At 40.7% G+C, this 15,317-nt stretch overlaps 1 protein-coding gene across 1 annotated transcript in view; it reads right to left on the reverse strand.

The window, feature by feature from the left end:
• lpcat2 (lysophosphatidylcholine acyltransferase 2) overlaps nt 1-15,317 on the reverse strand; it is an 86,375-nt gene that overhangs the window by 35,820 nt on the left and 35,238 nt on the right. Inside the window, exons 9-10 of the mRNA XM_072279546.1 lie at nt 4,137-4,219; nt 3,698-3,823 (exon numbers count right to left, since the gene is read on the reverse strand). Of these exons, the coding sequence (XP_072135647.1) occupies nt 3,698-3,823; nt 4,137-4,219 (209 nt within the window). The remainder of the gene's footprint in view (nt 1-3,697; nt 3,824-4,136; nt 4,220-15,317) is intronic.

The raw sequence follows: 15,317 nt of genomic DNA on the forward strand, positions 1-15,317 counted from the left end.
GGGGGGAATTTCTAGAGTACATAAAAGGGGCTTTTTAGAGCAGTTCTCTAGGGGATAAGCTATCCTGGATTGGTGTAGTGCGATGAACTAGAATTGATTAGAGATCTTAAGCTAAAAGAACCCTTAGAGGCAGGTGACCAAAATGTGATTGAATGCACCCTGAAATTTGAGAAGCTAAAGTCAGATGTATTAGTATTACAGTGGAGTAAAGGTAATTATAGAGGATTGAGAGAGGAGTTGGCCAGAATTGATTGGAAAAGAACACCGGCAGGGATGACAGCAGACCAGCTATGGCTAGAATTTCTGGAAGCAATTCAGAAGGCACAGGATATAAACATCCCAAAGAGGAAGAATTATTCTAAAGCAAAGATGACATAACCGTGGCTAACAAGAGAAGTCAAAACCACTATAAAAGCCAAAGAGGGGATATAATAGAGCAAAAATTAGTGGGAAATTATAGGATTGGGAAACTTTTAAAAACCAACAGAAGGCAACTAATGAAAGTCATTGAGGTAAAGATGGAATACGAAAGTAAGTTAGTCAATAATATTAAAGAGGATACCAAAAGTTTCTTCAGATACATAAAGTAAAAGAGAGGTAAGAGTGGATATTGGACTGCTAGAAAACTATGTTGGAGAGGTAGTAATGGGGGACAAGGAAATGGCGGACAAGCTGAATAAGTATTTTGCATTAGTCTCCACTGTGGAAGGCACTAGCAGTATGGTGGAAATTCCAGGTGTCAGAGATCATGAAGTGTGCGACGTTACCATTACTAGAGAGAGGGTTCTTGGAAAACTAAAAAGTCTGAAGGTAAATCAGTCACCTGAACCAGATGGTATACACCCCAGAGTTCTGAAAGAGGAGGCTGAAGATATTGTGGCGGCATTAGTAATGATGTTTCACGAATCACTAGATTCTGGAATGGTTCTAGAAGACTGGAAAATTGCAAACGTCACTCTACTCTTCAACAAGAGAGAGAGGCAGAAGAAAGGAAACTATAGGCCAGTTGGTCTGACCTCAGTGATTGGCAGAGATGTTGGACCTGATTATCAAGGATGAGGTCTCAGGGTACTTGGAGGCACAAAATAAAACAGACAGTAGTTGGTATGGTTTCCGAAAGGGCAAATATTACCTGACAAATCTATCTATCCTGCTGGTTATTTCTTCAAATAATTCCAATAAAGGAGAATCAGTTGATGTGTGTACTTGGATTTTCAGAAGGCCTTTGACAGGGTGCCACACATGAGGCTGCTTAACAAGCCACAAGCCCATTGTATTACAGTAAAGATTCTAGCATACATAAAGCAGTGACTGATTGGCAGGAGGCAAAGCGTGGGAATAAAGGGAGCATTTTCTGACTGGCAGTCAGTGACTAGTGTTCCACAGGGGGTCTGTGTTGGAAATGATTCTTTATATGTTATATTTCAATGATTTGGATGATTGAATTGATGACTTCGTTGCAAAGTTTGTGGACAACGTGAAGATGGATGGAGGAGCAGGTAGTTTAGAGGAAGGAGAGAGGCTACAGAAGGATTGAGATTAGGAGAATGGGCAAAGAAGTGGCCAATGGAATACAGTGTTGGGAAGTGTATGGTCATGCACTTTGGTAGAAGAAATGAAAGGGCTGACTATTTTTGAAATGGAGAAAAAATACAAAATACTGAGGCACAAAGGACTTGAGAGTCATTGTACAGGATTTCCTGAAGGTTAATTTGCAGGTTGTCTGTGCTAAAGGAGGAAAATGCGATTTTAGCATTCATTTCAAGGAGGACTAGACTATAAAAGTAAGGATCTAATATTGAGACTTTATAAAGTACTGGGGAGGCCTCACTTGGAGTATTGTGAGCAGTTCTGGGCCCTTTAGAAAGGATGTGCTGAAACCGGAGAGGGTTCAAAAGAGGCTCACGAAAATGATTCCAGGATTGAATGGTTTGTCATATGAAGAGCATTTGATGGCTCTTGGTCTGTACTCACTGGAATTCAGAAGAATGAGTGGTGACCTCATTCAAACCTACCAAATGGTGAACACAAAATACCCTGCAGATGCTGGGGTCAAAGCAACACTGACAACAACCTGGAGGAACTCAGCAGGTCAGGCAGCATCTGTGGAAATGATCAGTCAACGTTTCGGGCCAGGACCCTTCTTCTGGCCCAAAACATTTCCACAGATGCTGCCCGACCTGCTGAGTTCCTACTGAAAGGTGAAAGGCCTTGATAGAGTGGATGTACAGAAGATGTTTCCAGTGATGGGAGAGTCTAAGACCAGAGGACACACACTCAAAACAGAATGGAGATGAGGAATTTCTGTAGCCAGAGATTGATGAACCTGTGGAATTCTTTGCCACAAGCAGCCGTGGAGGCAAAGTCTTTATGTATATTTAAGGCAGAGGTTGATAGATTCTTGATTGGTCAAGGCATGAAGGGACACAGGAAGAAGACAGGAGATTGGGGCTGAGAAGAAAATTGGATCAGCCATGATGAAATGGCAGAGTAGACTCAATGGGTAAAATGACTTAATTCTGTTCCTGTATCTTATGGTTCTGGTTACCTTTCCCTATAGGAAAGATATAATCAGATTGGAGGAGCTTGGAGAAAATTTACAAGGCTATTGCCAGGATTTGAGGATTTAAAGTAATAGGAAAAGGTTGAACCAATTCAGACTTTATACACTGGAGCATAGGAGAATGGGGGGGGGGGGTTCGGGGGGGGGAGGAGGAGAGGAGGTTTGATAGAGATATACAAAATTATGACGGGTATTAATAGGGTTAATGTAGCAGGTTTTTCCACTAAGATTGGAAGGATTAGAACTAGAGGTCATAGTTTAACGATGAAAGGTGAATTATTTAAGGGCAATATCTTCACTAAGGGAGTGTGAAACAAGCAGCCAGCAGAAGTGATGGATGTGGGGTTCTTTTACAACATTTAAGAGATGTTTTAATTGGGATATGTATGGGAGGGGTATGAAGAGCTAAGGACCTGGTACAGATTGATGAGACCTGGCAGAATAAGAGCTCAGCACAGATCAGATGGGCTGAAGGGCCAGGCTTTGTGCTGTAGTACTCTGCGACTCTACACACATTAGACAAAAGATTAGCAGACTTTTAAATCACAGAATGTTTTTTTTTAAAAATACTCTTCATATCTCTGCTGCACTTAAATGTGCTCTTTTCATTTCTGGGGACATTAGCTATTTTAATTTAAAATGAAATTAAATACAACAGAACTAAAAAAGGTTTAAATCTTAAAATTAATTCACTTTTTAATCTGAGATGCAGAATCATTTGTTACTCATTACTGAAAGCTTGCTCTCTGAATATTTCACTCTATTTCACATATTGCGCTACCTCAACTGTTTTTTGATGTGACAGTAGAGTGTTTCTTTACACTCATTAAATCTACAAATACCAGGGCTCACTAAAATGCCCTTCCAGCAAGAGCTACTGTAGGTATTGCCAAGATCACATTTTCATTTATCTTTTGTTTCTGGGAACTATTGTTTAATGTTTAATAATGAAGAGATGAATCACTTCTAAATTGTCAGAACATGAAAAGGATTTAATGTTTCAAATAACTGCATTCATTGGTTCAATAGTTCCTTGAAAAAAATTTCAAAGGATTTGTGTTCTTATTTTAAAAATGCAACCTCAAACCTGAAGCAACCATTTAAACTACCCCATAAAAGTTAGGATTTACATACTTGAGTTTCTTGCTAATTTTGGTAAACTCCACTAAGCCAGCTTCCATGGGCAAAGTCAGTTCGCCTGCTGAAATCATCAGTCTGCAATCTTCAAATGTATGATCTGTCATTGGCACATCCAATTCTCTACAGAAATAAGGATAATATAATAGGAATCAAAATTAATAATAGCATGATTTTCACTTGCCTTAAAGATGATCAAAACTGGCATTCCCAACATATTATATGTCCATTAACACCATTTAAATTATTCCAGATAGAACAGTAATAACCATGTTCAAACAATGAAAATAGGACATAACTGAAATGTTATATCTCTATTGTAAAAGCATATTTTCCCATTACAGAAAATGTGAAATAACCTAAGAAAAACCAAAGGGCAGCCTCCTCCCCCAGAAAAAAGTTATATATAGAAAATGAGCTGCTGTAAGCCACTTACATTGCCATAATACTGCGAACTCTGTTGCCATAGAGGAAGGGATCACATCGTTCTTCAGCATTTGGTACGTATACAGGCAAAAACTGCAAAGTTCATCATGATAGTTTTACACCAGCCATTTAGAGAGAAAGTATTTAGCATCTATACATTAAAAAGTGCTCTACAATGAATTTTCTGCATATTACTAATATTATGGTTATAGCCAAAAGATAACAATTCACTCTGAGCCAGTAATTCAAAACAAACATAATGTTTGCATCAAAATAAAATTATGTAGTAATACAGTCATCAAACACTACAGCACACAAACACACCCTTAAGCCCACCAAGTCCATGCCAACCTATTAATCCGCCTCATCCCATCAAGTTACACCTGGGACATAGCTTTCCATACCCCTACCATCCATGTACATATTCCATTTTTTCTTAAATGTTGAAATTGAACCTGAATCCACTACTTCCTCTGGCAGCTTGTTCCACACACTCACCACCTTCTGAATGATGTTCCCACTCATGATCCCCTTAAAAATTTCACCTTTCACCCTTAATGCATGATCTCTAGTTCTAATATCACGCAACCTGCTTGAATTTACCTCATCTATACCACTCCATTTGGTCATAGTCAAGTCTTCCTTCATTGTCCTACACTCTAGGAAATAAAGTTCAACCTTCAACCTTTCCCTATAACTCAGGTCCTCAAGCCCTGACAACATCGCTCCCTAAGTGACTCCCTTGTCCATTCATCCCCCCCATCCCTCCCCACTGATCTCCCTCCTGGCACTTATCCTTGTAAGCGGAACAAGTGCTGCACATGCCCTTACACTTCCTCCCTTACCACCATTCAGGGCCCCAGACAGTCCTTCCAGGTGAGGCGACACTTCACCTGTGAGTTGGCTGGGGTGATATACTGCGTCCGGTGCTCCCGATGTGGCCTTCTATATATTGGCGAGACCCGACACAGACTGGGAGATCGTTTTGCTGAACACCTATGCTCTGTCCGCCAGAGAAAGCAGTATCTCCCAGTGGCCACACATTTTAATTCCACATCCCATTCCCATTCTGACATGTCTATCCATGGCCTCCTCTACTGTAAAGATGAAGCCACACTCAGGTTGGAGGAACAACACCTGATATTCTGTCTGGGTAGCCTCCAACCTGATGGCATGAACACTGACTTCTCTAACTTCCGCTAATGCCCCACCTCCCCCTCGTACCCCATCCGTTATTTATATACACACATTCTTTCTGTCACTCTCCTTTTTCTCCCTCTGTCCCTCTGACTATACCTCTTGCCCATCCTCTGGGTCCCCCCCCCCCCACTTTTTCCTTCTCCCTGGGCCTCCTGTCCCATGATCCTCTCATACCCCTTTTGCCAATCACCTGTCCAGCTCTTGGCTCCATCCCTCCCCCTCCTGTCTTCTCCTATCATTTTGGATCTCTCCCTCCCCCTCCCACTTTTAAATCTCTTACTAGCTCTTTCTTCAGTTAGTCCTGACAAAGGGTCTCGGCCTGAAACGTTGACTGTACCTCTTCCTAGAGATGCTGCCTGGCCTGCTGCATTCACCAGCAACTTTGATGTGTGTTGCTTGAACTTCCAGCATCTGCAGAATTCCTCATGTTAACATCCTTGTAAATTTTCTTTGTACTCTTTCAAACTTACTGATATTTTTCCTGTAGCTAAGTGACCAGAAATGCACACAATAATCTAATTTAGCCCCAACCAACATCTTATTCAACTTCAACATAATATCTGAACTTCTGTACTCAGTCCTTGGATTTATGGAAGGCCAATGTGCTAACAGCTCTCTTTACAACACTATCTACTTGTGATGTCACTTTCAAGGAATTATGAATCTGTATTCCCAGATCCCTCTGTTAAACCACACCCATTAGTGTCTTACCGCTTACTGTGTATAATATTCCCTACTTTGTCCTCCCACAAGTGTAACACCTCACACCTGTCTGCATTAAATTCCATCTGCCATTTTTTTTTAGCCCATTTCTCCAGCTGGTCCAGATTCTGCTGCAAGCTTTGATAGGTTTCCTCACTGTGCACTATGCCCCCCATCGCGGTGTCATCTGCAAATTTGCTGATCCAGTTTACTACATCATCATCATCCAGATCAAACAATCAACAGAGCCAGCACTAATCCCTGTAGCAGACCACTCGTCACAGGCCTCCAGTGAGAGAGGCAATCATCTACTACCACCCCCTGGCCTGGTTTCTTTCACAAAACCCATGTCTGATCCAATGTACTACCTCATCCTGAATGCCGTGCGACTGGACCATCTTGACCAACCTCCTATGTGGGATATTGTTAAAAGCCTTCCTAAAGTGCATGTAGACAATAACCAATGCCTAGCCTTCATCAACTTTCCTAGTACCTTCCTCCAAAAAGATGGCTTAGACATAACCTACCACAAGCAAAACAATGTTGATTATTCCTAATCAGGCCCTGTCTTTGAAAAACTTGTATATCCGGTCTCTTAGACTACCTTCCTATAACTAACCCACTACTGATGCCAGGTTCACTGGCCTTTAATTTCCCGGCTTATTCTTCCGGCATGTCACTATGGCAAAAAATATCTGTTATGAACCTTGAAATTTCTCCACTATCCTCCCACAAGGGCTGATAGAACAGCTTGTCAGGCCCTGGTGATTTATCCACCCTAATTTGCCTTGACAGCAAACACTTACTTCTCTGTATACAGTCCATGACCTCACTACTGTTTTATTTCACTTCCATGTCCATCCCCTGAATAAATACAGATGGTAAAAAAATCCATTTACTATCTCTCCCATCTTTTTTAGCTCCATGCATAGATGACCACTCCAATCTTCAAGAGGACCAATTTTTCCCTTGCTATCCTTTTACTCTTAATGTATCTGTAGAAGTTCTTGGAATTCTCCTTCATCTTGTTTGCTGCAGCAATCTGATGCCTTCTTTTAACCCTCCTGATTTCCTCCTTAAATGCTGTCTTGCATTTCTTACTTTATTTGTTCCTTCCCGCCTTTACCTGCCAAGCACCTCCTCCTTAACCAGGACTACAACATCTCTCAAAAACCAAGGCTGCTTAAACCTGTTATCCAATAACTATATTGAAACAAATGACATTATGATCATGACATGCAATGTGTTCCCCTCCATAGTCTTTTGTCACCTGCTCTGTCTCATTCCCTAATAGGAGATCTAGTATCACACTCGCTCTAGTTGGGATTACTGTGTATTGATTATAGAAACTTTCCTGTACACATTTGATGATCTCTATCCCATTCAGCCCTTTTATAATATGAGTACCAATCAATATGTGGAATGTTAAGATCATCATTAAATTATCTTATTAAGGTGGTCATCGCTTTCTTATTCCTCAGTTCCACCCATAGAGTCTCAGCAGATGAATTCTCCAGTCTGTGCTGTCTGTGCACTGCCATGACATTTTCCCTGAACAGTAATGCCACCACTCACCACTTAATCCCTCCTGCTCTATCACGTCTAAAACAACAGAACCCCAGAACATTGATCTGCCTGTCCTGCTCCTCCTACAACCAAGTCTCACTAATGGCTGCTGATCCAGATCCTACGTGCATCTGCCTTTCCTACAATAGTCCCACCATGTTCAACCTTTCGGTTCCTGACTTTGTATGTAGGCTTAACAACAATCTTCCCCACAACCGCTCCACTATCTGCTGTGACAATATGGTTTCCACCTCCCTGCAACTCTAGTTTAAACCATCCACCTCCCCCCCCCCACCCCAGTGCAGCACTAACAAACCTTCCCGCAAAGGTATTAGTCCCCATCCAGTTCAGATGCAAATCATCCCACCTGCCTTGGAATAGAGTCCAATGATCTAAAAATCTGAAGCCCTCCCTCCTGCACCATCTCCTTAGCTGCATGTTAAACTATTATTCTGGTCTTTTTAGAAACTGCAACTGGATTCACTTCTTGCAGGTAGAGTCGACAGGGACACTACAGGTCTCCCTGCATTCCCACATCCCCCAAAAGGAGCATCCACCATCCTGCCTGACATCCCCACTGTCCTAAATGCAGAAAGGATGAAAGAAAAATTAAATGAAAATATCTACCTACGGCTTCTGCACATCCTCACCTAAACTATGAGCCAAAACCTGAGCTCCCCACTCTAACACTGGCCCACACACACTGGTCATTCCACTTAAACCTAACTATTTTTTGTTCAACCTTGCCATTTGCAATACAGATTATTGAATAAACAGTTAAATATAGGCTGTCTGCTGAATGATTTGAACAAAAATATAAAAATATCAAGTTGTGCATTTCAATGGCTTATGTACAGTTTGAGCAAGGTAGTTAGGTTGTGTTTTTCACCCATTATGTGACTTCATCACAATTTGTGCTGTCACTTGACACCAAAGGAGTGCTACACTGTCATCTTCCCAATGCCAATCTGAGGTCTTATTCATCTTCTTAAATGATGCTATGATACCAGTCAAGATTTCCCAATGTTACAGAACAAGAGTTATCCTGCACATTCCAATAACCCTTTTTTCAGTTATCAGAATCATGTTTAATATCACTGACATATCATGAAATTTGTTATTATGCAGCAGAAGTACATTGCAATACATAATAAAAACTATATTACAGTAAATATACACTAAAATTAAATAATGAGAAAAGAAAATGTAGTGAGGTAGAGTTCATGGCTTCAATGTCCTTTCAGAAATGCGATGGCAGAGGGTAAGTTATTCCTGAATTATTGAGTGTGTGCCTTTAGGCTCCTGTACCTCCCCTCCGGGTGATGGGCTCCTTAATGATGGATCCCACCTTATATGAGTCATTGCTCTTTGAAGATGTCCTGGATGCTGGAGAGACTAGTGACCATGATGGAGCTGACCGAGTTCACAACTTACTGCAGCCTATTTTGATCCTGTGCAGTGCCCCCACCCCCCACCATCCCAGATAATGATGCAGTCAGTAAGTATGCTCTCAACCATACATCTGTTAAAAAAAAATTACAAGTGTCTTTGGTGACATACCAAATCTCCTCAAACTCCTATGAAATATAGCTGCTGTTATGCCTTTGTTGTAACTGTATTGATATGTTGGGCCCAGGACAGATCCTCAGATGTTGAAGCCCAGGAGCTTAAAATGGCTCACTCTTTCCATTTCTGATTCCTCTGAGTACTAGTATGTGTTCCCTTACTTTATTCTTTCTGAAGTCCACTATCAATTCTTTGGCCTTGCTCATGTTGTTGCCACGACACCACTCAACCAGCTGATCTATCTCGCTGCTGTATGCCTTCTCATCACCATCTGAAGTTCTGCCAACAATATTGTGTTATCAGAAAGCTTTAGATTGCATTTGAGCTGTGCCTAGCCGCACAGTCAAGGCTGGGAGAGCAGAGAGAAGAGCAGTGACAAAGCACATATCCTTGCGGTGCGCCAATGTTAATTATCAGGGAGGTGGAGATGTTATTACCAATCCACACAGACCATGGTCTTCTGGTGAGGAAGTCAAGGTTCCAGTTTCAGGTGGAGGTACAGAGGCCTAGGTTTTGGAGCTTTTTAATCAGAACCTTAGGAACGATTGTGTTAAACACTGAGCTGTAGTCAAGAAACAGCAGCCTGATGAGAGCATTAGTATTTTCCAGGTGATCCAAGGCTGCATGAAGAGCCAATGAGATTGTATTTGCTGTACAACTATTGTGCAGTTGGTCTGGATCCTTGCTTAGGCTGGAGTTGATTGTAGCCATGACTCATCTCTCAAAGCACTTCATCACTGTAGATGTGAGTGCTACTGGACAATTGTTGTTAAGGCAGCTCACCCTGCACTCCTTGGGCACTGGTGTGATTGTTGCCCCTCTGGAACTTCTGACTGTAACAATGAGAGATTGAAAATGTCATTGAACGCATCCATCAGTTAGTAGGCACTGGTTTTCAGAGCCCTACCAGGTACACCATTAGAGCTTGTTACCTTGTGAGCATTCACTCTCTTGAAAGATGTTCTGACATTGGCCTCCAAGACAGATCAAAGGGTCACTGGATCCTGCAGGTACCCTCGTAGCTGTAGTTTTGTTCTCCCTTTCCAAGCATGCATAAAAGGTATTGAGCTCATCTGTGAGCGAAGCATCACCGACATTCCTAACATTGGTTTTTACTTTGTAGGAAGTAATGGTCTGTCAACCCTGCTAGAGTTGCTGTGCATCCAATTCAACCTCTAACTTCAATTGGAGTTGTTCTTTTAATCTTGAGATAGCCCTCTGTAAGCTGTATCTGACCTTGTATAGTCCTAGATCACCAGATTTGAATGTCACAGATCTAGCCCTTGGCAGACTATGAATCTCCTGATTCAGCCATGGCTTTTGATTAGGGTATATACGGTATGTTCTTGTAGGAAACCACTCATTCATGTAGGTTTTAATGAAGTCAGTGACAACTGTGGCATATTCAGACTTGAACATGAATCCCGGAATATTGTCCAGTCCACTGATTTCACGCAGTCTCCAAGTTCTCCTCCGCCTCTGTTATCCATACCTCTTGGTCCCCTTTACTGGCACTGCGATCTTCAGTCTCTGCCTATACTCAGGGAGTAGAAGTACAGACAGGTGATAAGACTTGCCAAAATGTGGGCGTGGGATGGCACGGTAAGCATTCTTAATGGAGCTATAACAGTGGTTCATTGTGTTAGCTCCTCTAATTCCATAAGTTGGTGTTAATTAGTTAGGGACTTTTTTCAAGCTGGCCTGGTTAAAATCCCCCAAAATGATGGGAAAGGCATTAGTGTGTGCTGCTTCATGCCTGTTGATTACATTGCTCAGTTTATCCTGAGCCTGCTTGACACAGGCCTGAGATAGAATATACACCAAGACTATGGCTGAAAACTCCCACGGCAGACATAGTGGGTGACCCTTGATTGCTAGGTGTTCCACCTCAGGACTGAAACAGAACTGTCATGTTTGTGCATCACAGGGAATTAGTCATAAATCATACTCCATTTCCTTTAACTTTGAAAGGTTCAGCAGTCCTATCATGGCAGTGAATCGTGAAGCTCGTATGTAGTATTACTACATTCGGAATGGCAGGTGATAGCCATGACTTTGTGAAACAAAACACACAACGATCTCTGACGTCCTTCTGATACAACAATCTTGCTCTGATGTCTTTGGTTTTATTTTCCGAAGACTGTACATTTCCCAGCAGAATAGACAGTAGTGGAACTCTGAACCCTCGTCTCCTTAAACAAACTTTTAATCTAGTGCGGCATCCTCTTTCCCGCTATTTTAAAGAGGAATTGCACTTGCAACCGGAGATTGCTGTCTGAGATTCGACTTTGAAAAGCAACAGATTTTTTTTTTTTAAACACTTTAAAATGAGTTTGCTTGCTGTATTGTCCATGGCTACAGCAGTGGATTTCAGATGTAGCAGTCTAAAACAGAAATATATGAAGATTTCCACAGGAGCTGCTCACATGAGTCGCTGCCTTAATGGTGTTCCCATTATGTTATCTCACTGCCATTCACCAGATGCTGTTGCTTGTAAATTAGTTGCCTTGTTTACTTACCCAGCCATGATATTTCAAAAGTACTTTGCCAATAGCTTTCATATCTTGATTTTGTGGAATAAAATGTATGTTCCTTTGCGGTGCATCAAGTAGAAACACAATTACATTTTTAGAACGAAACTATAAATGGATGGACAGGAAGTTAGAGAAATGCATTGCACAACAAATAAATATCCACTCTGTAACTTGGGTAATTATAGAAAATTTATATTAATGAAAAGAATTTTTGTTGTAAGCACCCAAGAACATGTTGGTTCAAACAATGTGAGTGGGTGGGGAAGGTAATATAGCACTTATTTTTTTCATTTTCCGCACTGAGAAATTTGAACCACCCAATGATTAACCATTTGTTAAAGTCAGTTAGGACTAAGCAAGACTGGTAATGGTGCTCAGAGCAAAATGGTATTCTATATTTTTCGGTGCACATCCTCAGAAAATATGTATTATCTTCTTTATTTTTCTTTATAAAAAGTACATCCTGGAAACTAAGCAGCTACACATATTTAATTAGAAGTACAAGGTTGATAGTGCACAATTCCCAAAGATTTGTAAAGGGCATTCAAATTATTGATGGATCATTAGGTAAACAAAAACTCTCTGCATCTAGGGATTTTGACTGCAAAATTGCTATTTGTTTTTGAAGGAGAATGCCATACAATGTTCAAGTTCTAGGAGTGACTCCAAGTACTCTGAAACTTCGTCCTCAATGATAGACTGCAAGATCTTCCCAACCACTAAAGTCAGGTTAACTGGCCTATAATTTCCTTCCTTTTGCCTCCTCCCCCCCCAACCCTTCTTAGAGTGGAGTTACAATTGCAACTTTCCAGTCCTCTGAAACCATTCCAAAATGCAGCAATTCTTGAATGATCATGTATAACGTCTTTACAATCTCTTCAGCTATTGTACCTCTTCAGAACCCTGAGATACAGTTCACCTTGACCAAGTGACTTATCTACCCTCAGACCTTTGTTTCACAAGCACCTTCTCCTTAGTAATAGCAACTACACATTTCTGCCCATTGGCACTCTTGAATTTCTGGCATACAGCTAGTGTCTTCCAGTGAAGACTGGCGCAATATACCTTTTACATTCATCAACAATTTCTTTGTCCCCCAGTACTACCTTTCCAGTATAGATTTCCAGCAGCACTTTCACCTCTCTTTTACTCCTTATATATCTGAAAAAAAACTTTTGGTATCCTCTTTTATGTTATTGGCTTGCTTACCTTCATATTTCATCTTTTCTCTCTTTATGGCTCTTTTAGTTGTCGTCTGTTGGCTTTTAAAAGCTTCACCATCCTCTGACTTTCCACTTTTATTTTGCTTTAATGCTGTCTTTGAGTTCCCTTGTTAGCCACGGTTGCCTCATCCTCCCTTTAGAATACTTCATCTCTGGGATGGATCACTTTATGATCACTGCTTCCCAAGGGTTCATTTACCTTAAACCAGTTCATTACACAACACTCTATCCAGAATTACCTTTCTCATCATGGACTCTAAAAAGCCATCTCCTAGGCATTCTACAACTTCCCTTTCTTGGGATCCAGCACCAACCTGATTTTCCCCAATGTACCTGCATATTGAAATATTGAAATTATCATTATCCTTATTACATGCTTTTTCTATCTCCCATTGTAATTTATATCCCATATCATGGTTACTGTTCAGGGCCTATATACAACTCCCATCAGGGTCTTTTTACCCTTACAGTCTCATAATTCTACTTCAGGGATTATATATGTCACCTCTAAGGATTTTTTTTTAAACCAACAGTCACTCCACCCCCCCTGTCTACCTGCTTGTGCTTTTGATACAATGTGTATCCTTGGATATTAAGCTTTCTGATCTTTCAGCCATGACTCTCTGATATCCAGAAGGTCATACATGCCAATCTATAGATGCGCTAAAAGATAATCTACCTTTTTCTGTATACTGCAGATGAGCTGACATCTGCATGGAGAAACTTCAATGAATGGTTTCATTTTAGCCCTGCAGTTCCATCTGTTCACCTTACCAGCACTTTAGTGCCTCCAATGTACTCAATCTTGGGTGTTCTCTCCCAATTGCACATGCTCCTTTCTGTTCTCTTCAATTCTTTAACTTTGATTATTTGGAATGCTAATCACTGTATTGGTGTATGGGAAGATTCCAGTTTTCCAATATCAAAATCAGACAGTGAAAATACTCTGCACATGGATTACAAAATGCATTCATTTTTTAAATTAAATTGCATTAATAACTCAAAATAATGCCTATTACAATGGCCCTGTTCAAATTATATTTCTGCAACAATTCTATTAAAATGTTAAAAAGGCCACTTAAAATAAAGACTACATTATTGGAAGGAGCAACTGTTAAAGGCAATGAATAAGAAAAGCCTCAAAATTTATGATTAAACTCATGAATAAGATACACTCCTGTATGAATTGAGCAGCATTCCATTCAAGGATTTTAATCAATAATTTAGTCAAGTCTATTTTAAACAGAATAATATGGATATGTCCAGCATAATGATAGTGTTGCTACTATACTGCGGTGGTGGATAAACCCTTGCAAGGCATCAATAGTGTTACCTGATTGGGTACTAAAAACCTGTGTCAACCAAGTGACTGGGGTGTTCAAGGACATCTTCAAATTCTCACTGCTCTGGTCAGAGGTTGCTAACTGCTCCAAAAGGATAACAATAATACTGCTGATATGAGTAGGATGATCTGCCTCAACAACTATCGACTGGTTATGATGTGCTTAAAGGGATTGGTTATAGCTGGAAGTAACTCCTGCTTGAGCAAGAATCAGGAACTGCTGCAATTTGCCTCCCATTGCAACAGGTCTAAGGCAGACAGTCCCACTAGCTCTCCTCTCTGCTTCGGAGAGCACACAGACAACAGCGAAACATATGTCAGGCTGCTGTGCATCAATTACAGCTTGGTTAGTCATTCCCCCCAGTATTAAAAACCAAGCTTCTTAATCTGGGCAATTGTAACTTCCTTTGCAAATGAATCCTCAATTTCTTCAGGAGAGCACAGTCAGAATGGTTTGATGATACCATCTCCTCGCTGACAATCAATAGAGACGTACCTCAAGGATGTATGCTTATCGCAATGCACTACTCCCTCCCCACTAATGACTGTGTGACTAAACACAACTCAAGTGTCATTTATACACTCATAGTTGATACCTCTGGTGTTAGTAAAATCTCTGATGGCAATAATAAGATACATGTGTGTGATGGATCAGCTGGTTAAGAGTTGTCACAATAACAACCTTGCAAGACCAAGAAATTGTTCACAGTAAATTTATTATCAGAGTACATATATGTCACCATTTACAACCCTGAGGTTCATTTTCTTGTGGGCATACTCTGTAAGTCCATAATAGAAAAACAACCATAATAGAACACATTAACTCAGGTGTTCAATTAGGGTGCTAAAGACTACAAACTGTGCAAATACAAAGATAAATAATAATAAAAATAAACAACAAATATCGAGAACATGAGATGAAGAGTTCTTGAAAGTGAGTTCATAGGTTGTGGGAATATTTCAATGACGGAGTGGGTGAAGTTATCCCCTTTGGATCAAGAGACTGTCCTTGAACCTGTTGTTCTAAGTGCTGAGGCTCCTGTACCTTTTTTACCCCC

This window comes from Mobula birostris, chromosome 15, assembly GCF_030028105.1.
Source record: "Mobula birostris isolate sMobBir1 chromosome 15, sMobBir1.hap1, whole genome shotgun sequence".
In the NCBI taxonomy this organism is placed as follows: Eukaryota; Metazoa; Chordata; class Chondrichthyes; order Myliobatiformes; family Myliobatidae; genus Mobula; species Mobula birostris.